Consider the following 24641-nt stretch of genomic DNA (forward strand, 5'->3'; position numbering starts at 1 on the left):
ACGGCCCGCCCGCTTCACTTCTTCGCACCCGCTCGCTTCCTGAACAGCAGACGTCACCGAACGCCTCGGTTTGACGCGCCCGTCCTCTCTCCTCCTCCTCCTCCTCGCTGTCCCTCCCTCCTCCGCGCTCCGGCTGAGAGGGAGGGACGGAAGAGGCAGCCATCTTGGGCTCGCTCGGGCTGTGCGAGTGACCAGGCGGGGGGGAGGGAAGCAAGCAAGCGAGCAGCAGGCAGCGGCTGGAGCAGGGAGTGACTGGCTCCTTTGCGGAAGTGGGTGGTTTCACTCCCCCAGAGTGGAAGGAGGAGAGCGAGTCCAGCCGGGTCCTCCGCACCGTTTCCCCAGCGCCGTCTCGACCCGAGGAGGATGGCAGGGCGGCTCCCGGCCTGCGTGGTGGACTGTGGCACAGGGTGAGCGTGAGAGGGAGGATGAATGGGCGAGGGAGCCGGTGGTGGTGGCGGCGGCGGCGGCGGCGGCTCCTGCTCTTGGCTGCTGCTGTCGCCGCCGCCGCTTGCTCCTGCTGCTGCTGACAGTTTGCTCCCAGGCTCTGGAGAGGGCGGGGAAGGGGGCTGCAATTTCCTTTCCTTTGGGCGGTATGTGTGTGTGTATGTGGGGGGGGGGGGAGGTCATTGCCTGCTTTGGCCACCCTGAACAGGGTTTATAGCCCATCTGTTCTCCAGGCTCCTGCGTGTTTTCTTTCATCCCGTAGCCACCCCATTCCTCCCTTCTCACCCCACCTTCCCTTGCTGAGTGTTACATTCCCTTTCAACTTGTGAGAAGATTTTATGTGTGTGTGTGTGTGTGTGTGGGAAGTGGCGGGGGTGGGGGAGGAAGAGTAGGTCTCCTTCCCCCCCTTTCCTGGCTGGCGTTTTGACGGGAACACCTTACCCGTTCGTTTCCTCTGTCTCTTAGGTATCCACCTTCAGAAATGTGGCTTTGTGGGAGGAGAAGGGAGGCACACCCTAAACGGCCCGGTTTCCCCTCACCTTCCCGTTTTAAATATGTGGGATTGGCCCTTACTCATTCCTCGGAGGCTTCGGCCTCTGGGGAAGTGGGGCTGCATTGTCTTACAGTCATAAAAGTCATTGAGATTGCAGTTGCCAGCGTTTTTATTCATTTGTGTGCTTGCAGGACGACTGAACATCTTTCACTCAGGGAGTAAGGTAGCCTTTGAAAATGTGCGCCTATACCCTAAAATCAGCATCTCCCTCCCTCTTTGCTTCGGAAGAACTCATCTCTCTCCCCCACCCCCATTCATTCCACCGGCCCAGAAATATCCCCGGTTAGCTCTTTCAGGAAGCGGTGCTTCTTCATTTCTTTTAGAAATGGAAATCTGCACTTTCATAGAGCTTGGGCACAGAGTCAAGTCCGTAATCTTTTTTTTTTTTAAATCAAAGCTGGCTAATATATAATCTTAAAGAAATCCAGTTTCATATTTATACTATGAAGACAGGTATTTCACAGTGGTGGCTGCATTCGCCAATGCCATGTCCCCTGTACCCCCCATATGTGTCATTTATTCAGCATTACTTCTCTCTGTGTGGGTGAAAAAAGTCCACCCTTTCTACTGAGCAAGCGCAGAGCAACTTCCTTAGTTTTGTCAAAGGCTCTTCCTCCTTTCAGTCTTTTATACCTTATAAGGCAGTTTTCAGTGTCAAAAACTGAACCAAATCTTTCTTAGAAACTGCTTTTCTTATTTAGCACTTGCTGGTTGCTGATAGGGAAGAAAAGAGTAATGCATTTAAGTGTAATGTATGCTTATAGAAACGAGCTTTATAAAATAGTTGCAGGGATTCTTTCTGCAGCTCTTTCCAGCAGACAGTGAACAAAGCACTGGAGGTATAACTGTAAGAAGCAAATGCTTCCTGAAATGGGTACTTTGTATCCTTCATGCCAGTGCCTTAAGGAACTGAGTGAGAGGGAAGTCCTTTTTGTGATTGCACTTTGCCTCATAATTGCTTATAATGACTTGGAGGAATAATTGTGAAGTATTTTAATATGTAGATTATATTTACAGCATCTAACACTGGAATTGTATCATAATATGACTGATTGCACTACTTTTGTTTGTAATCAGATATCAACTTTGACTTAAAAAAAAGTTGGTTTATTTCATCATCACCTTCATCATCATTGGAAGGAGGAGTTTACAGTTTGGTTTGGTTTACTGTAATATATATCTCCTTGTAAATAGTGACCTTGCCTTTCAATTTGAAAACAACAACAACCTGATTAGATATTTAGATGAAGGACGTTTTGATTAGGGGCAGTTTATATAAATGGTGCACCTTAAACAATATTAGCTATTATTAGCAGCAGAATGTATCTGACATATAAAAATAAAGCTGTATTAAAGCCTTGACTTATGTTTTGTACTCCTTGTTTTTTGCTGATACACTTACCTGGAACATGTGATGTGGTGAACTTATAATGGTGCTATACTTAATGGCATGCCCTGTTTGAAAACTTTGGTTTTGTAGTTGTGCAGGACACCTCCTTTTTTGAGACATGCTGTGAATTGGAAAGTTAATTTTACATATGAATAAAAGAGATGAGGATAACCACAAGATGGTAGGGGTCTTAAATTCAGATTCTGCAAACAGGTTTGTCACTGAAGACATAACTACCTGTTTGACTGCATAGCACGCATCTCTTAATTAGTAGGTATGGTTACAGAATTTCTAAGTTGTGATATTTTAACGGCTTTTAAAAATCATAGAAATTTTAGTGTCAAGCTTAAACTGTGTAGAGGTCTTAAAGCTGTGCTTCAGTTGGAATCACATTCTTCAGGAATATTATTGAACTTTTTCAATGCCAATGTTTGCTCTTTTGGTGAATTCATTATTTTCTCTTAATGCCATATGTACAGGTCCAATGTGTGCCTGACACATTCCACTCATCAGACTTGTATTATATGTGGGGTACACCACATGCATCTATCTGGACTCTAGATGGGGATTGGTTGCATTTAATGTGGTGTAGACATTTAAGGTGGACATTTAATGTGATGTGGAGTGTTGATGTGATCCATAACTGTTGTATAAGACATCTGGAATATATGAATGTCCCAGAAACTTTGAGTCTAGTTGTAAAGACTTGAATAGCCTCACTGCTGTTAAAGAGAACTCATGAGAGCATTGATGTATGTGGTGTGCTTACACTGATGATTGCTTCAGTAAACATTTAAAAGCACAAAGGGGAGAGGCAGATCTGGTTATTACCTCTATTTGGAAAAATAACAAAGTACTATTCAACACAGATACTTAAACAATCACATATATGCAGTGAAGTGTATTTGTATGTACATCAGGATATCTAAGGTTTTTTTTACTCAGAATGGCATGTTTAAGCCATTAATTCTGGTGTTCTTTTTGCTTCATTTAATTTTGCTTTTAATAGTTGCGTTTCTTTAGAAATGAAGCATCTCATTCACTATGCTTAACATTGTTCAATGTGGTTAAGTTTAAGTCTCTATTAAATGGTTTAGATGACATATGTTAGTTACCATGTTGATCTGTTGGGAAGCATAGCTTAGTTTGTAGAACATTTTTGAAGTTGTGGGTTTTTCACCTAATCCTGTTCTTTGGCTTATCAAGGCATTTTATAAAATTGGGTGAAAAAATAAAATAGTCTTGTGCTCATGTACAGGTTCCACTGATCTCAGTGCTATTGATGTGCATGTAATTTCCCACAAAATTGTGGCCTCTATAGTTATATAGACCTGTTGTTACGACAGAATGGAATTTCAGTTACAAATGTTAAAATTTCTAAGGAGTAACTTCTTCTATGACACTGCAAAAGCAATTTGAATACCTCCCATGGTAGTGTTCAGCATTATATTCTATCAAACTATAAATTTGACTGAATTTATACAAAGAGAGCTTCGGCTATTGAGCGGTATAGAAATATAATAAATAAATAAAACTTCCTTTGGGATGATATCACACCTCCTGCTTTCTAGGATTCCCTTATGTGATGATATTAGGCTAATAATCATAATTTCATCCATGTGTTAGTTTTCTGTGAATAACTTTGAGTTGGATCCAGTGCTGGCATTTTCCAGTGAAACAGTTTTTCCTTCCTCCTCCCCGCAACTCCCCATGCGCCCCTGAAGAACATAAGTGCCAAGCTGGATCAGACCGAGGGTCCATCTAGTCCAGCACTCTGTCCACACAGTGGCTAACCAGCTGTCTACCAGGGACCAACAAAGCAGTGTGGTGTAGTGGCTAAAGTGTTGGACTAGGAGTCAGGAGATCTGGGTTCTAGTCTCCACTTGACCATGGAAACCCACTAGGTGACTTTGAGCCAGTCACAACCTACCTCACAGGGTTGTTGTTGTGAAGATAAAATAGTGAGGAGGAAGATTATGTATGCCACTTTGGGTTCCTTGGGGAGGGGAAAGGTGGGATATAAATGCAATAAATAAATAAATAAATAAATAAATAAATAAATAAATCAGGACATGGTGCAACAGAACCCTCCCACCATTGTACCCCAGCAACTGGTGCACACAGGTTTACTGCCTTGGATACTGGAGGTAGCACATAATCATTAGGGTTAGTAGCTGTTGATAGCCTTCTCCTCCTCTTATAAAGCCATTCAAATTGGTAGCCATCACTACATCTTGTAGTAGTGAATTCCATAATTTAACTATGCACTGTGTGTGTGTATTTATATATCACTTCCCCTTTTAAAAATCCCAAAGCAGTTTATAACAGATTATGAACCAATACATCATTGAATGTATAATGTAGTTTGCATCTTCAGGCCCTGCAAATATATTTAAGAAGCAATGTAGTTACTCCATCTGTGTAATGAGACATTTGTATTCCCATCAGAAGATATGGAATAGCTAACTCGAGGTCAGGAGAAGGTATTGGGTGAAATCCACTTGTATCTATCTGCCCATGGGGGACTTTTTGGAGTAGATTTTGAGGGCACTTACAGGGAACTTCAGGGGAGATCAAAGGACACACAACATTAAATTTTGGCCTGTGTATTCATCCAAGACAGCAGTAATTTTCCACTTGTTAATTCCAAACAAGCTCAAATATTAATTTCAGTGTTTGAAATTACATAGCTTAATTGTCACTTATGCAAGAAGCTCTGTTTTATTTTGTTATTGTCTTATACCTATAACTGCATATAGCATATAAAACAAATGTTAAAATGTTGAACAAAATTAGTTGTCTGGTTTTCCTTGAAATTCGTTAATAACATCAATTCAATTTTATAGTGAACACTTCATTTGTGTCTTCAGGGTGATCAAACAATTCCCCAAACCATGTTGCATACTTAAGAAAATGTTTTATTGAATGGGTTTTAACGCTGTGCTGAAATTTGTGCCTGTGCTGAATATTGTTCTGCTCTGTAGTAATAGCTGACCCAGTGGTGAACTCTTTGTTTCCACGTTTGTTATCAATGAATAACTATTCTAGTCTATGCCAGGCTTTTGTTAATGGGAGTACTCATGGTAATATAGCTTAGATGGAAGCACTTGGACACTTATGTGGTGTGTTAGATTTGATTATTTGTAACCTGTCTTCAGCACTGTGTTGCATAATAGTGTCCCAGATGTTCTGTAAATAAGTAAAAATTTTATCTTACTATTTTCGTGCCTACATAGACAGTGTGTTCAGTTTGTTTGTTTTTTTAAAAAATTCTTCCCTGCAAATGAATATTTATAGTTTACTATAAAGTTTCAGCTGATTTAAGTTTATTGAATAATTGTCTAGCCTTTTAAAAACTGCAAATGTAAAAATGTTACATTATTTCAACCTATGTGGTCTTTTGAGCATGTTATATTTCATTTACTGCATCTTTTCAAAAACAAAAATTAATCCTGCATTTCCATCATAAAAGTAAAAAAAAATCCAAGCAGCTGAATGGCTCCATTTTTAAAAAGCATTATAATAATTTGCTCAAACAGGAGAAAAAACCCTTTGAGTACGGTAATTCTATATCTATGGTATAGAATTAATATCTACATGTTTTTTTCTTAGTTCAAATAACATGTCCATAACTAGTAGTCATTGTCTTATGTGCTGTTCATCCCACAGGACAGGTTCTCTTTTCATTTGGCAGTTTCTTGATAATGATTGTTTTAATCTGTTACTCTGAGTGTCGCTAGTTATATTTAATATGTACAGGTTTTAACAGATTTTGATTCAGAACTGCAAATGTTTCACACATTACATAACTCATGCAACTACTGCTTTCTCTTTTTGCACGACTTATGTAATATCAACAGCTGGAACTTAACGTATCCCCTGTAGAAAATAACTGAGGTAAATGCACACCTGGAGTCTGCACATCTTGCTCTATGGGAGACAGTCACGTTTGCAAAAAGAGGAAACACTTGTACTTCCTCTCTCTTGCAGGTTATGCATGAAATGATTCTAAGATGACCTGTGTCTTTGTGGTGATTTTTTTTATCAGTCTTTATTTTGTAGATTACTATCTGATAGCAGCAAGAATAATAGCCACCATGTGAACTTCAACGCAAAGGAGAAAGTTATTCACAGAGGTATTGATAGCCTTCTACAGAATTCTGGAATGCCAAAGGAAGTGTCATTATTAATGAAGATACAATATTTTCCAAAGAGTTGAAATTCTAACCTGTAATAACATGTAGCAAAGCGTATGGAAGTAGAGTTGAATAGAGGGTAAGGTGATGGAAAGTTGATTATGATTATAGGGGCATTCTAAGAGTATTTTTATAAACCCCACAGGAACTATTTTGAAAATAGAACTTTGGAGTCAATACTTTAGAGGCATAATTCAAAACAGAACTAATTAGATTCACATTTTAATTAAAAGAAGCATTCATTGTGAAATGCAGAAGTGCAAATGATTTTGCAGTGGTTAGGTGAGATTTTTGGACAAGGCATTCTTAATTTGGAAAATCAATGATTTCTTAGTTTAAGAGTAGGCAACCTGGTGCCATCCAAACATTTTGGACAACAACTCCCACAGTCTGTGATGATTTGCCATGCTGGCTGGGGCTTAATGGGAGTTGTAGTCCCAAACATCTGGAGGGGACCAGGTTTCCTAACCCTACTTGGTTCATAGTTGACATTACTTATGCTATTGGTCATTTCATAAAGTAGTATTGAGCAGTTTATATTGCTAGCCTTCTATGTAGTAAATAAATAGCACTAGACTTGTTCCTTGTGGTTAGTAAAAGATTTTCTAATTGATCACTTGATTGTCATTCTGTGTGTGTTTGGTTCAACAAATCTTTTTTTCATAGGACTTCCAAAATATAATACAAAATTGACTTAATATTGCTTTAGGAAGAATTTCTGAAAGCACTGTGTATTCATGTAAACTGAAAGTCTTGCCTATTTATAATACAGTATTATTCTGATGCTTTGTATACATGCTATTCTTAGTTAAATATTTATCATGCCCTTCCTCAGTACATGATCAGATACATGCCCACTATCTTATACTAGAAACAATCCTATGAAATAGCCTAGTTGGTGACTGGCCAAGGAAAGTTTTATAAATCCAGGTCTTCCAGTCTTGTCTGGCACTTGATCCACTATGCCAGTGTTCTCCAACCTGGTACTCTCCAGATGTGTTGGATGACAAGTCCCATCATCCCAACCCAGCATGGCTAGTAGAGAGATATAGTAGTTTGTACAACAAAAATTGACTTCTCAAAAGAAGTAGTAAAAGGGTAGTATTGTGATAACACTAGTATAATAAAACTCATAATACCTAGTAAGATGTCCAGATCATATAGTATTAAAGTCACTTTAAAAAAAAAAAAAAAAAAACACCTTGCCTTTTATGCTTGTTTAGAGAACACTATTTTTGTGGTAGATTTATACCCCAATAGGATTTTCATATGGAAGTTGGGGGTGGGTGGGTTTGTATTTCAAGAAAATGCCCTTGGAAGTAGAAATGAGATAGGGATCTAAAAATCTTTGTCCACCAGTTAGTTTTCTGTTTGCAGCCATGCATTCTGCTACATTAGTCAGGTTATCCTTACTCTGAGTGGCATACTACAGAGCAATGTGTAAGTAAGACACCAGTGTTTGTAGCCCATAATGCCAACAGCTGAGGGTATTATCTCCTTCGTAAGCATCCAGTCACATCTGTGGCAGTATTTCAGGTTTGCCAACGGGTTGAGCCATTGATTGCCACCAACTAGTCTGAATTGGCTTCTCGCTCCTTGAAAAAAATATTGATCCACTCAAAGCTTCTGAGAGCAGATAATTTTATATATTTAAGCTTTGCAACCGGAAACTCTGTAAGATGTAATTCAGTTATCTATTGTGCTGAGTTAGCAAGAGTACATAAGAGTCATTGAAGGCTGATAACAACTTTTGAGGCACTAAAACATTGAAAATGAGCTGGATTTGAACATGTGGAGTCAATACGATATAATGGATAGAATCTTGGACTTGGGTTTGGATTCTAATTCCTGCTCAGCCACTGGTGATATTGGGCCAGTCACTATCACTCACAGAATCATAGAGTTAGAGGGAGCCTTGTAGGCCATCTTGTCCAGCCTCCTGCAAGAAAGCCAGAGTTAGAGCCGTGCCTGACAGATAGCTAGTTGAACAGCTACCTCCAACTTCCACTTTGCTAAACCACCCAGAAATGCCCTGTGACAACTGAACTTGGAACTCTGAATTATTGAGGGAGAAACAATCCAGAGTTTTATCCTATGGTTAGTTGTTGGATTAAAATTCTGTGTTGTTTCTCCCTCAACAACCCAGAGTGCTGGGTTTAGACATCATGGTGAGCAAACCAGGAACGGGGCATTTCTGGTTGTTTAGCAAAACGAAAGAGTACAGGCAGTCAGGAGCCAGCACGCTTGCTGGCTCCCAACTGTTCACAAACAACCCATGATTAATGAAACATGGGTTATTTAATCGTCCCCAGCCAGGCCATTGTCTAGTCAATGTGGGCCTGAGTTGCTCTTTAAAGTGAGTTAGCTGATCGATTTGCAAGGATCTTTGCTAATCCAGCCCTTCTTGCTGCCATTAACCAACTACTATCAGTAAAAAATATAGTATTAGTAAAAGCAACAGTATGATGATCAGGAACCAGATTTGACTAATGTAAGACCTGTCATACAGAAGGCTATCCCATCAGCTCATTATAAATATCAATAGAAAAGAAGTAAAATAAAGCTAATATCTACTGTGGCAATAATTACTGGATTAAGTGAGCTGGCTTGTGGGCTGTCTGTATAAAGTTTCCTCTATTCCCTGTTCCTTTTTATAGCCAACAAAGGATTTTTTGTCTGCAACTTTGAAGTATCAGTTGCTTTCTCCAACTTCAAAACTACTGACAAATGGCAGTTCAAACAGTTTTTGTTCTGTATTCTTTAAACCATCGTGGTTTAAATACTCACTCAACTTTTAGAGGAAAAATGCACATGCAAAAAATGAAATTTGGTACTGACCAGTATGTACAGTCCACACAAAAAAATATATTATGAAGTTAACAGCAGGGATAAAATTTCTTTGAAAGGCTTGTTGCTGAATGTTTTTAAGATTATTTGACTGAAAAAAAAATGTGATCCGTATTGATTATAGGGATTATTTTCAGTGAATATTCTTTATGTTCTGCCAAGAAATTGAGCAACAGAAAACTTACCTGTAAGAAAACTGAGAACTGACCGTCAGAGTTGACTGATTCATTACTTATTGTTTGGCTGTGGTCAATTATTGAGGGATGCTGTATGAAAACAAGCATGGCCTTTTTCTGTACTTTTTGGTCATAGGCGCATCATAGAATAGTAGAGTTGGAAGGGACCTATAAGGCCATCGAGTCCAACCCTCTGCTCAATGCAGGAATCCACCCTAAAGCATCCCTGACAGATGGTTGTCTAGCTGCCTCTTGAATGCCTCTAGTGTGGGAATGCCCACAACCTCCCTAGGTAAATGGTTCCATTGTCGTACTGCTCTAACAGTCAGGAAGTTTTTCCTGATGACCAGCCAGTAGGAATATAGGCTTTATGGAGCATTGGTCTGCATTGGTTCTGTTGGATGGGGGATATTAGTCCCTGAGCCAATGGCCATTGCCCTCCCTGCCTTATACCAACTTTGCTCTATATATCCATAACTCTTCAAAGCAATTTCTAGCATTACTTGAATAACCAATATTTACCTCTAATTATGATATTTCTTCAGTTTTAACTTGTTTTAACAAGTTATATTTGTGTATGATATCAAATCTGTATTACATCTTTACAGCCAGAATTAAATTAGCTATGCTGGTTAATAATGGCTATCTAATTATTAAACAATTAGTGTTGGCTCCTCACTGAATTGGAAGCAGTAGACATATTTCAATGACTTGCATATTCCCAGCAGGACTGACCTGAGGCTTATTTTGAACTTTAAAAAAGTTAGCAGGAGAGTCAGCAGTAAGCTGACATACATTTCAATGACTTACATGTAAAGAATTTTTCGCCCATTTTTTTTTTTAAATGATGGGGTTAATACTGATTTCTATGAGCTTTGATACCACTGAAAAACAGTGGAATATACCTATTTGTGAAAAGTAAAATTTTCTGTCGTCCCAATGGGATATATGTCTGTCTGCATGACAGAATGGCTTATAGTAAGTCTATAATAATTTTACTTGCAATATTTTATGTATGTCTATTTATTTATTCATTTATTTAAAGCATTTTGATCACACTCAAAGGAAAAAGCCTTCAGAGCGGCTTGCATACAATGAATTAAAAACTGGAGTATTCCTGACCTGCAGACTTGCAGTCTAAAAAGATGTGATGCACAAAAGGAAAAAAAGGGGATGGCAAGGCAAGAGGAAAAAATGAAGTAGTCTTTCAGCAGGGCTTGTGGAATGTCTCTGCTTTCCACCTCATTTCCCTCTGCTGCTGCTGCTGCTTAATGGAATTCCTACTTATGGTGATAGTTAAGAGAAGGACACTGGTGGAGGCGGTCTTGCAGCAGGGCTGATAAAAGGACCCTGCTTCCCACCTGAAAGTTATGAAATCACCTGAAAATCCCACTGCCAAAAGAACCTGGAATTAATTATGTATTGCTAATGCCACGATCTGGTAAATAATGCAGACTGCTGTTTTAACTGAACTAAAATTAGGGAGTGTCTCATTCTGATTCATGAATGAGTCGTATCATGCTTTGCATTACTTGTACTACTACTACATTGCAAAATTTGATTACCAGAATTGGTATGGAATAAAAGTCCTTAGTAAATAGGTTTGATTCCATTTCAGAATTTTTTACTGTTTAAAAGATCTCCAGAGCCGTGTTTTAGGTGATTATCAAAGTCTGGTTTTTTTCCATGGCTCTATTTGTCCCTTACTTTGATTTTATATTATGTCTTAATGATCTTCTTACTGCCATGGATAAGTAACTGCTTTTTTAAAAGTGAGTTTTAGCTCTTTGGACAAGAATATAGTAGTAGAGTTTATTTATTTTATTTATTACATTTATATCCCACCTTTTTCCTCCAAGGAACCCAAGGCGGCATACATAATCCTCCTCTCCCTGTTATCCTCACAACAACCCTGTGAGGTAGGTTAGGCTGAGAGTATGTGACTGGCCCAAAGTCAGCGAGTGGGTTTCCATGGCCAAGTGAGGACTAGAACCCACATCTCACGACTCCTAGTCCAACACCTTAGCCACTACATCACAATTTCAAACAATCAGGCTGAGTACTGAATGACGAGAGTGTCTGCCAATAATCGTATTTGTTTTCATGACTCATTCTTTATTTGTTGCTAAAGTAGCTATGAATATTTTTAGATATGCTGAGTTGTACAATTTGAGCTTAAACTTTACTGGAAGTACATCCTAGCATTTTTCTTCCAGTCTTCAGGATGTATTTGTATGCACTGGATCATTTCCTGCATAAGCTACTAAGCAGTCTTTTAAATCCTGAATGGTCTTCTGTTTTGGTTTTTCCTGAGCTCACATTTTCTAAGTGCTAGGGTATAGCCTGACTTCTGTTCTTTTATTGAACTTGGTACTTTTGCACTAACAGCCTGGCCCTGTGCATGTTTCCTCAGAAATACATTGTTAGTTCAGTGCTTTTTATGCCATTAGGCAAATGAATGTGCATAAGATTGCATCCTGAAATTTCAGTTTCTTAGAATATGTTCAAAACATATTCGTACTTGCAATGCACATAGGCAGTATTTTTTTCTGATGCACTTTAGAACTTGAAGCCAACTTTGTTCTATTATGGATTTTTTTTATTGCCCAGACAGCAAAATATGAATAATGAAGCCTTAGTGCTAAACTGGCAAATGCCATTAAGGTCTTCCAACTTTCAATTTGCTTATAAGCTTTTGTTCTCTGGAAATATACATTGTTTGGTATAAAAATGGCAGCAAAGATTGAATAGGACTTTGTCACCAGTTCTTCTCAGAACATCCATTCATGGAAAACGAAGAAAAGGAGCCAGAGGCTGGCTGGGTGAACTTCTTCCTTGTACTGTACCATAAAAAAGGACTCTAAACTCACTATCTGTACCATTTTGGGCAATCAGAACCTTGTTTTGAGAATGCAGACTTAATCTATGAAGACCTAATGTTCCATTATATTATTATTATTATTATTATTATTATTATTATTATTTATATAGCACCATCAATGTACATGGTGCTGTACAGAGTAAAACAGTAAATTCCAGATGACTGCAGTATAAGCAAGTATACTAAAATAGGAGGGTCCTACATTACTCTTCTTTATCCTTGCATTTATTAGTACAGCGTCTCCCCCATTTTTTAGCCTCTCTTCAAAGTTGTTGCTCGGCAAGAGAGAGCTACCAGATAGGTCATATTTTATGACACCTGAAGATCCATAGTACTAGACAGTACATGTACATTAGAAATCAGAGCCCTTCCTTTTGCCCTCCTAGCAGAAGATGCACAGTTAAAGAGCGTCATCACACTTTCTCATTCTTCCTGGAGGGGAAAGAGGAAGTAAACAAAGACCACATGGCCCATTCTGAGGCTGTTTTATTGTGCCACTTTTCCTGATGGCGACATATTCTCTCTCTGTGTGTGTCTGTTCAAAAAATCAGAATAATAGAGGCCTATTTTGCTATGGAAAAACGAACAGGAGGCGGACGTCATCATCTACAGGATGCGTGCACATCCATTACTGGGCAGTAGCAAGCATGTGATAAAATGCTCGTCTGATGAACCTCAAAGCCAGAAAGCATAGCTTCTTGCTAACTCTAGCTGAAAGTGATGTTCATTTTCTATTTCCAGAGTTTATTATTCTTGATTAGCAGCACCTAATATAGGCTTGGACCAGTTTTGTGGACTAACTTTTGTTTGTGCTAAACTGCATTTTTGTATCTGCCCAAAAGCCTGTAAGAAAGGAAGGGAGTAAAACTCCTTTTATTGGTGTGAGTATATCTAAAGAAACAGGTTTCTGGATTGAGTCATTCATACATCTTGGGTATGAAGCTAATATTGCTGTAAACTGAGCTACTTGTGCGCAGGAAGTATGTTCATAGAATCATAGAATAGTAGAGTTGGAAGGGGCCATATTTATGGAGATTATTTGCAGGGAGAGATAATCGTATAGAAAGTACCACCTCCTGAAAGCCCTTTGTAATAAGAAGAAGCTGTTTGGATTGTAGCTATGTAAAACACATTGCTGTCCCTTTAGCGGATGCCTAATGAGAAGCTGATGGGCAGCCCTTTTCATGGTTAAAACATGATTATGATAGAGATCTGAAGGCCCGGGGAAAAATGGGAAAATTTGGATAAAAACCTGTTTTTTAAAAGTTTATTTTCGAAGGACATTGTTTGTTTCCCCCCAAAATGGAAAAAGTGAACAGCTTTGGAATATGAAATACTTTCTTTTAGAATTTACCCAGCCTTTACGCCCCTCCATGGTTTCTAAAAAGAACACTTTTATAGAAAGACTAGAGATGTAAAATATCTGAAAATAATGAAGCCATGAGGAAAACGTTTTTAAATAATTTCTGTAAGATTCCCAGCGTAGTTACTTCTTTCACTCCTTATTAAACTTACTGGTGGAAAATATATTTTACTGATAGACATTTATGCTCCGTTTTCCAACATGTGAGTGGCATCACCATTGTGCATACTTGACAGTAAATGTTTGGTCCATGTTTGGTGCATGAAATGTAAAGGTATAGTTTATTCTGATGATAATTACAAATGTACTAAGTATGCTTCAAAAAGTTTTAAAATGTAATGGGTTTTTTTTATGAGCAAACCAAGTTATACTTAAAATAACTTTAGGAGCAGAAAGGCTGCTTTATGTTCCTAAAGCAACCCTCCTCAACCTGGTGCCCTCCAGATGTTTTAGATTACAATGCCCAGCATTCCTGGCCATTGTTCACAGTGCCTAAGGCTGATGGGAACTGAAGTCCAAAATATCTGTCCTAAGTCATCAAAGTGACTAGATCTGTAAAGGGGATGAAGAAAATGCTTAATTTTCATTTTTTCCAAAATTTTTGCTCATCCCGTCCCCCACATGGCCTCAAAGTTTCTGGAAATTTTACATCTTTATGTCAGTGCCCAATTTCAAAGGTTTTGGTGTCAGAGAATGGCAATCTGAGTGTTCTGTAAAATATTTAGAACATTTAAGGTGCAGAGGGAGTATCCTATGGCCTATAGAGAGCATCTGAGGGGCCATAGGATACTTTGGATTCCCAGATCTGAGGTCAGAGATAGTGCTCCGACCATGGAGGTGAGGATCTGTGCTCCCCCTCACAGCTGGTATGGAATGAACCATGTAGGTTGCCTCTCCAAGGGGTGGAAGGGAGTGTTTTAGTGGACAGTGAGGAGAATGGAGAGTGTCCTGGGGCCATTCTAGCCTCCTTCCTTGCCCCTCTGAAACACTTCCGCTAGATGGGCAAAAAAGCTCAACTAGTGGAAATGCAGAGTGTAATGACAGGAAGATAAATATCATCTCTACTGTTTTCCTTCCCTGCACAGGATGACCATAAGCTTCCAAGTTTGGAGGCTTACAATCATCATAACAGGATTGCGCCCTAAATGTCAATTTTATAACATATGTATTTAGTAGATTCATTCTCCTTCTGAGAGTATTTGATTTAAGCTAAGATTAGGACTGTATACATTAAGAGTATGTTTTGGATTCCAGTAGATTTTGTTGACACACTTTTCTAGAGTTGCATGTAATTATCTTTGTATAATTAACTCTTTCTCCGCTTCTATTTGCTTGGATAAATTTAGAAAAACAGTTTAAATGGATACAGTTTTCTGGTCCTGTGTTTCCCTAATTGAGTTGAAATGTATTTTTCTTTTTTTCACGGTTTCTCTCAGTCAGTAGGAGCTGCTGTTGCCTAATTGTCATCATGCGTCATGGAGAGTTCTCTGCTAGTAAACATTTATTTTATTCCATATAATTAATGAATGTAGCCTCACCACACCGAGTTCAGTACACTACATTACAGTACAGCTTCCAAAACTGTTGGAAGCATTGCAGTATTTTGTAATATCACTGTAATGCCAGTGGCAGATATCTATAGCGACATGTTGACTGATTTTCCCTTGAGTGATTAATGGGCATCACAGTGCTACTCCCTAAAGTAAATACTTTGATTTCACATGAAGAATTTGGTTGACTAGTCAGAACAGATCTAGTTGAAGTCACTTATATCCCAATCCTTTTGTAGAATTGGGCACGCCTATTAATTTTCATGGGCTTTAGTGCATCTAACTCTGCATATAAGAGTGGTGTTCACTTCCTTCAACCTTTTGCTGATTAATTGATAGCAAAATATCTTTTTAAGACCCTGACATTCCATTAAGAGCTTTATATTTAATGACACAAATACAAAATGGCTTTTGTTACAAATATCTATTGCCGTTTACTTATTAAATGGTGACAGCCAGCAAATAGGCTTGCATCTGCAGAAACTGTGTTTAAGTACCACATCTGCCATGGATTGGTTGTGTAGTTCTGGGCTAGTCACTGTTTCTTAGTCTGAGTTCCATCTTTAAAAAAATACAAATATCAGATTGTGCTTTTGTGAAATGGACCAAGAAAAAAGTTGCAAAGCTTTTGTTGAATTAAAAGCATTCTATCAATGACTAATAACGGTTATGAGGTGTGCATATGTACTTTGCTAGTGTAAATATTTGTATGCTGCTTGTTGATATTAATTTATGAGTTAATTTTTGTGAACCGCCCAGAGAGCTCCAGCTATTGGGCGGTATAGAAATGTAATAAATAAATAAATAAATAAATAATATCACAATAAATGTTCTATTGCAGTTCTCAAAGTTTACCCTGCAGAACACTTGAAAATTGCATGGGGTCTTGACAGACCATTTAAGAATCATTGTAAAAGCCAGTGCCATATTATGAAAATTGTGGGCACGCCTGGCCCCTGAGAAGAATTTGTAGGGAAAATGAGTAGACAGCATCAGTGTCATATTTTGGAGATCTCTGACCCTAGATTAGGTGCTTGTTAGCCTTTTTGATAATCCAGACCTAAGAAAAATCTTAAATCTCAGTTGTCTGAAAAAATAAGTGCCAGGCCAATTATAGATATTGGTTGGGTTTAGACGTCTCTTTAAGCCGTGATGACTTAATATGCTACCGTTATTCCCCATCACCTCGACAAAGGTGATGGTGGTTCTAAAGTGCTGCATGTTTGCTGGATCGGGACAGAATCTCACACACAGATGCCTCTCATAGGGAGGCACCAGACGCACCCTCAAAACTCTGCAACACTTTTTTTCACCAATTCCTTGTATTTCCCCCACTGGCAGGAGTGTCCTTAGGATTGCTGTAGTGCTCATTTGCTAAAGCACAATTGTGCATTTCCCCCTATAGATATTGCCAGCATAGATGCCTTAAAGTGTTTTCAATATCACTAAAGTGCTAAAGCGCAATTGCGCATTTCCCCTCAAAGACATTGCTGGCATAGATGACTTAAGGTGTTTCCAATTGTGCATTTCCCTCCATAGACACTGCTGAAATAGTCCATGTAAGCTGCAACAGCAGTCTGAACCGCTCTTGCTGCACAACTGTAGGTGAACAAAATAACCCATGTTGACCACCAGATCACACCATAACCCACGATGGGTGGAATAACCCTATACAGACAGTAGGTTATCAGAATGGGTATTTTGCCCAAATAAGTCATAGTGAATTTAAAAATACCTGACAGAGGACACAATAACCCACAATGAGTTAAATAAATCACCTTGTTTTATGTAACCCATTGGGGGTTAATGTGTCATCTGAACCCAGTCTTTCTCAGATGTTCTGTAATCTTTCTTTGGACCACTTTAACGGAGCTCTTAGATCACAATTTGCGAACCTCTGTTCTAGTGGTTTTGTATCATACTACTTAACATTGAATTGAACAAATTTGATGGACTTTGAGAAGTATTTGAGTCATCTGAGTTAATCATTTGAGATTTATAACTTAAAAATCATGAAAATGCGGCTTTTATCAACATACTTTGAACACTGTCTGAAATATCCAGCACATGCCACTAAAACAGTTTTATTATTTCACCCAGCAGGGACAGCATACGTGATCTAGTAGATTACCTTCTTTCTCCATTGTTGGGGTCCTGCTCTCTCCTTTGATCTGGTGTGGTACTGCTGTGTTCAGACTATATATGATGTAGCTCTAAAAGGGTCTTTTCGTAGAGGGTGCAATGGTGTTCTGACAGAACACATAGGTTTTTGAAAGCAAGTAGGATAGAGTTCCATGACATACCTTGCACTATATACTAGATACTGCACCAAAATGTTAACAGCTCCTTTATGACTTACAATCTAAATAAATAAAATAAATAACTAAATGCAGTATACTGAGCTGGGTGGATTTGATTTAAATCATGATTTAAATCACTACTCAGAAAGACTCGATTTAATCATGTGACTCCCCCCCAAAAAAGTGCACTCTATTCATTTAATTTTTTGAAACTTAACACTTAAGAGGTCAAGGGGTTGATTCTGTGTACATAGATTTGCAAAGGAACAATGGGTGATCTCTGCAGACACAAATTCACAGTTTTGAGAACCGTAAAACCAAGCATCTGTGATAATATCTTCTAGATAGAAAAATTGCCCAATAATCTTACAGAAACCTCTGGAAGAGCATAACATCGTGAGTGGATTAATGGAATTCATTTACCAAAAAGTTTAAACATTTCATGAATATACAGCTTCATACTACATAATTAAAAACTAATCCTTATTTCATGATGAATAACCTTTGGACTATAATGTATCTTAAATAGAAAACTATCTTTAGATAGATTTTTTCCTCAAAAAGCATTTTATTAACAAAAAATCCGATTTAAATAAAAAATCTGAATTTTTTTTTTATTTTTTTTTAAAAAATCATTGATTTTTATCCACCCTGGTACCGAGTAGAGGGAAGGTACCCAGATGCAATGTTAATTTCATTGATTGCCAGATGGTGAGAGAAAATTGGATTCCGGAAAATACAAAGCAAGAACGCATTTTAAAAACGTTTTAAAGCCTCTGCCCTTAATTAGGAAATATCGCAAGAGTTAGAAGGAAGAGCAATTAATGGTGCAGCAAAAGAGCAAAGTGAGAAATTCAGAGAGAGGAGAGAGATTTGATGCAGAGAAGAAATGAGTTGTTAAATATGTGCATGACTAATAAAATTGTTGCCAGGCATTGCTTTGTTGTACATCACTATGCTAAATATGACTACTTAAATTTGAGTACACGAAGTGGTTATAATTCAGTAGCGTAAGGTTAATTGCTTATGGCCTAAAACAGCTCTAATCCACGTACTCAGGACTTGTTGGTTTATAGCATGCATTATCTAAAGCTCAAAAATATATATCTAGTAATGATATATTAAACTTAAACTTAAACTCCAAGTATTAGTGCCTTAAGTCCTTCAGCAGTGGCCTTTAACAACGCCTCAAAGGATAGGATAGTAGTACAAATGTAGACATTTACCTGGTTTACAGGTAATGGCAAATTTTGAGTTAATTAACCCTCATTTGCACACTACCACAATTTAACCCACAATTTGCCATACAAACTTCTGCTTTTAATCAGATCCTACGATGTGGCCAGTTTGCACATTTCGACATGAACAAACAAATATGAGCATTACATGTGTTCAATAATTCTTGAATGGTAATATTTGTATGTCATACAAGACAAAATATCTTATTTCTTAATTAACATAGGTTTGCAATAATTGAAAACAGTAGTATGGCATTAGGAGAAATGTACATAACCCTGGATAAATTTGGAATTTTTACAGCAGCTGATCTCCTGGTTCAAGCAGATTCTAAATGGAAAAGCTACTTGCCTTTTCATCTGAAGGATCAGTTACAGTAAAAACTTAAACAGTATTTACTGAGTGTATTGCCTGCACCTACACTCTTGCTCTTTAGGATTAGTGCCTAGAATCATAATATTGCACTCTGCAGTCCAACTTCACAATGCTTGTAAAGCCATGTGTCAAATGATGTCGATTTGGGATCATTATCAATTTTATCAAATAAAGCAATTACATTTTAGATATGCAACTCCTGAAATTAGTCTGCTGATTAAGTTCAGGGTAACAGCTATCAATGATGAGAGATATCAGTGGTGAATATTATTGTGAATCAATATTCTTGAGACATAGATTTGTCAATACTGCCTTTCTTCCTGGTCACTGGTAATGTAACCTGTTGATGTTGTTTGGTCTTTACAGGTATACCAAACTGGGATATGCTGGTAATACAGAACCACAGTTCATCATTCCATCATGTAAGTTTTTTTGCTTTTTGTGGTGGGGGGGAGCAAATTGCAGTGATGTTTAAGGATATCATATGCTCTTGATCATCTCCTAATTTAGCTCATGGTTCTAAGACTATAAGTATACTTCTAAATTCCTCTGAAATATGTTCTCTGTGTGATACTTTTTTGATGGAAAAAGGGAAGCTATTCAAACTTCTTGGGGAAACATTTTAAATACTCTTTAGGGAAAGACAAATCAACCCAATTTATTTTTTCATTTTGAAAACAACTGCCATTCAAGGAGCAGTAGTATCAGTTGATGAAATGAAAACATTTATTGCTCTTCCGTTCTTGAGACCAAATTAATGAATAATTATGCTAATTGCTATTGCTTGTTGTAATCTGTGTCCCAGAATAGGACTATCTGCAATTAATCTTTATTAAACAAGTTCTGATTTTAATATTCATTTCAAAAATCCCAAGCTTCTATTGAAATATTTCTGTATAAATCAATTTGTTCTTGACATTACAGGACTGTTCTTTTTATTTACAATTGCCTATATCAGTGTGTTAATAAATTCACATAGTATTCCTTATTTTGGTTTTCATTTTGGTTTTACCATAAGTATGGTTTCTTCCAATAGCTTCATGCAGTCTCATTTGCTATCTATTATTATTTGTATCCTGCCTTTTGCCCAATTCTGGGCCTCAAGGCAGCCTCACAAAATTTAAGGCTGAAAACAGTACCTACAAGTCCCATCCCAGCAAGGCAGACCAGAAGGATACCATGGTTGATGGTATCAAACGCTGCTGAGAGGTCCAGAAGAACCAACATGGACACACTCCCCCAGTCCAGTTCCCGGCGTAGGTCATTCACCCAGGTGACCAAAACTGTTTCTGTCCCATAGCCAGGCCTGAAGCCAGATTGAATGGATCTAGATAATCTGTCTCATCCAGGAATCCCTGGAGTTGGGAGGCCACCACATGCTCCAATACTTTGCCCCAAAAATGGAATATTGGAGACTGGCTGGTAATTATCCAGTACAGTGGGGGAAATTTGTGACTGAGAAGGGAGGGGAAGGACATTGTTACCCCATGGTTAGGATACTGGGTAGTATTATTCGAAGTCCTGGTAAATTCAGGAGGTTTAGTGCCAATAGGATTGCAAAACAGGGCCACTGAGAAGAACACTGTACACTGATGGTGCTATATAAATAAATAATAATAATAATAATAATAATAATAATAAAGAGTGAGGGAACAGCATACTCAAGGATGCAGAAGATGCAAAGATGCAGAAGTACAAAAGATTTAGAGGAGATCGACTTACCCCACCCCAATCAGGACTGAGGATACTTAGTGGCTTCCAGGAATCACAGAATGTTGAGTGACAGTGGGAAGTGAAAAAGAGAGATGGGGTTGGGTAGTGAATTGGCCTGCTTGAGCAACTCAGGACGTGAGAGAATGCTGAAAGAGGACATAGATGGCTGGCTGGAATAGTAGAATTCTTGTTAGGAAATGAGGATCCAGTTCAACATTTCGTTGCAGGTCCCACTTGTTGCATCTACACTGGGTATATAATTTTGCATAGATGTCTCTTTTATATGGGTGTGCATTTTTGCTGCACAAATAGTTTTTAAATAAAAAGAAATGTTTTGAGATAATTGATGTGGCCAGAAGACCTTTCAAACATCTAAATCCGCCTTCTCTTGCTAATGCCCAGAAAAAGTACCAATCATATTTACATTCAGTTTTTTCCAAATGCCATTTATTGATTTGTCTTCATAGCATTGAGCATTTGTACAGTTGTGAAATATCTGGTTTTATATGTTGTCTAGCATGTATTTTAAGATATTCCCTGTAAGCTGCCATTGTATCTTCTTTAGATATCTGACTTTTAAGACATTAAACAAATGGCTTAATCATTGTGAGTGCTCAAATCCCATGCAGTACAAACACCACCTTATTTGTTTTCAAAGCTTTTTATTCTTGTGCAGAATAAATCCAAGCCAGGCACTTCCTTACATTGCTGGAACAGATCCCACCTTTAAACACCATGGTAACCTAGTTCTTTTTTCTACCCAGCTGTAACTTCCAGTTCATACTGTCAGAATGCACTGCTTTTCTATCATGGTGGTTTTCCTCTTTCAAATTCTGAAGTTGCTCAGGATATAACTATGATTCAGCAACAAATTTACATAGCTCTTTGATGGCAGTTCATCAAGAAATGTTTCCTGTTTGTGTACCGAGAATAGAAAAAATATACCATTAGGCAAGTGTCATTAGTAATATATTTGATGGTTGAAATCCAGGATTGTCTGCCTGCCAACAGAACAAGCACCACTGGCGGAATAGATTCCACCTGCAGCTCCCTGTGTGCCCCAAATCTGCTCCAGAGCAAATTTGTAGGGTGTACAGGGTGGCAGAGAAGGGCATGTCCTTTTGTGCGAGGGGAAGTCTGCTTGTGCAATGTTGGTTGGAACCCGATCAGTGATATTTGAGCTGGTTATCAGACCTATCAGACATATCAGTAGCTTGCTTGTATTTGAATTCTCAATTCCAAGAATGCCCAGTCATCATCGTTAAGCAGTGACTTGAGCGTATGCTTCCATGTCCAAAGTCTACACTCTATCTGCTGCACCACACCATATAGCCTCATCTTTATTTCTTCTGATGAAGACTTCTATGCTCCAGTTTTCATTTAGGCAAGGAGCAGGATTCTTAAGTGTACATTGGAAAGGCTGTTTGAATTCCTTCCCTCACACCCACCTCCACTCCTTACCCATGATCTGTTCCTTCCAAGCTGTGATGAAAATATCTAAGATAAAAGTGAGTTGAAATTATAGAAGCCATTAGCACATTTTAAAAAATAGCTTTCTAGCCACCTCAGTTGACCCAGTATGTTGGTTTTCTATTCATAGCATTTGTTGCTTATGCAATAAAATACACACTCAAAGGAGAGATTTGTGTAGTGGATTATAAATGTTTGCAGCACAAAAGGATGCCAAGAAAAACTAAATAGGAAGAGAAATGTTGTAGAAATGTAATATACTCCCAAAAACTTACTGCACAGGAATGGAACTATGTAAACGTGATTATGTTATGTTTGTGGTATAGAATTCCTTGCTTAATGATATGGGATCCCAGAGTTCCTGTTGGATGCATTGTAGCTACAATTTTCCTCATCAAGTTAAAAATGTATCTTCTCTAAAGAGTTGGATTGTGTTCCTACTACACATAGGAATAGTAACCTTCTTCAGCGTTGGCAACATGATGGATCTGTCTTTGAAATGTTGAGACACAATTCTGTCTATAATTTCACTATACATTTCCCCCCTTGTATTGAAGGTATTGCTATTAAGGAATCGGCCAAAGTTGTCGATCAAGCACAAAGAAGGGTTATGAAAGGTGTGGATGACCTAGACTTCTTTATTGGGGATGAAGCAATAGAAAAACCAACATATGCAACAAAGGTATTTAACCTGATACTTCTATTTTTACAAAACAAAATAAAATCTAAACACCATATCCAATATATTTGATGTTCAGTCATTACAGAGTGTGTCTTGGGGAACAACAGGCTCATCAATTTTGGGATTAAGCTCTGTAAATCTATGTTTCAGATTACAAGTCCCCAGGTATAATAAATAAATTATATAAAGGGATTAATGTCATAAATAACTTGGTTGTTTGATTTTTCAAGTTTATTTTAATTTTATTTATTTATTTATTTATTGCATTTATATCCCGCCTCTTTTCATGCAAGGAACCCAAGGCGGCGTACACAATCCTTCTCCTCTCCATTTTATCCTCACAACAACAACCCTGTGAGGTGGGTTGGGCTGAGAGTCTGTGAGTGGCCCAAAGTCACCAAGAGGGTTTCCATGGCCGAGTGGAGACTAAAACCCAGATCTCCTGACTCCCAGTCTGACACTCTTGCCACTATAGCACACTGGCTCTCTGTACTTCTAGTCCAGCAAAGATCTCTTAGCAACATTTTAGCATATCAAGATAGGCTGTGAGAGAGTTTAGGCTGGCCTACAGAGCTGAGCAGGGATTTGAACCTGATTTTTCTCAGTCACTGCATCATATTAGTTGTTGTATGCAGTTGCTTGTTCAATTAATGCATTTATGTCTTGCCTTAGCACGCAAGTTTTCAAGGTGACTAACAATGTATTGTAAAACAATTTAAACTACAATGAAGCAAAACAGTATTTTTAAACAAACAAACAAAAACAGAAGCAGTTAAAATAGCATTAAGATCACATAAAAACAGATAGATTAAGACAGTGCCAAGAACAATAAGAAGATAAACCATGACGTTCCTGAGTTATTTGTTGTTGTTGTTGTTGTTATTGTTATTTCCATTTCCATGTGAATTTGTAACTGAAGCAGTCTGGGCGGTTTACAATAGTCTAAAAAGCCTAGGCAAATAAAAGCACTTCCATGGTACTGAAAACTGAAAAGAATTGGTACCAGGCAGACAGCTCCAGAAAGGTAGTACAGGTTGGGATGACACAAAGGAGAAGGCCTGAACTTGGGATACCATCTGCTTCATATCAGTGAAGAAGGACATTCCCATGTAATGTTGAAGAATGGGCATATTTATATATAGAACAGATCATTCTTGAGTTACCGTGGTTTCAAGCCATAAGGGCTTTATTGGTGAACACTGGCACAGAAATTAATTGAGCCCAGAAATACACAAGAAGCCAGGGAATCTATTTTTAAAACTGGAGAGCTATGTTCTGAGTGATTTGTAAGAATTCCTATTTGAAAAATTTAGTATATATTTTAGAATCTAGGAAAAGTTATTAGGCATGCAGGTTGCAACACTGCATCTAGAAATGACACAATCTACAACATAACTTGTCATAAAGTGCTATAGTGGTAGAATTAGGGCTTTATGCCTTTCAGCTTTCCAGAGATATCTGACTT

General features: G+C 38.1%; 1 protein-coding gene across 1 annotated transcript in view; it reads left to right on the plus strand.

Annotated features, from left to right (window-relative positions):
• Positions 1-206: 206 nt before the first annotated feature.
• ACTR3 (actin related protein 3) overlaps positions 207-24641 on the plus strand; it is a 43141-nt gene continuing 18706 nt past the window's right edge. The window contains exons 1-3 of the mRNA XM_063116615.1: positions 207-407; positions 19678-19733; positions 23052-23176. Coding sequence (XP_062972685.1) covers positions 364-407; positions 19678-19733; positions 23052-23176 — 225 coding nt within the window. The 5' untranslated portion in view covers positions 207-363. The remainder of the gene's footprint in view (positions 408-19677; positions 19734-23051; positions 23177-24641) is intronic.

The sequence above is a fragment of the Elgaria multicarinata genome, chromosome 2 (assembly GCF_023053635.1).
Source record: "Elgaria multicarinata webbii isolate HBS135686 ecotype San Diego chromosome 2, rElgMul1.1.pri, whole genome shotgun sequence".
NCBI lineage: Eukaryota > Metazoa > Chordata > Lepidosauria > Squamata > Anguidae > Elgaria > Elgaria multicarinata.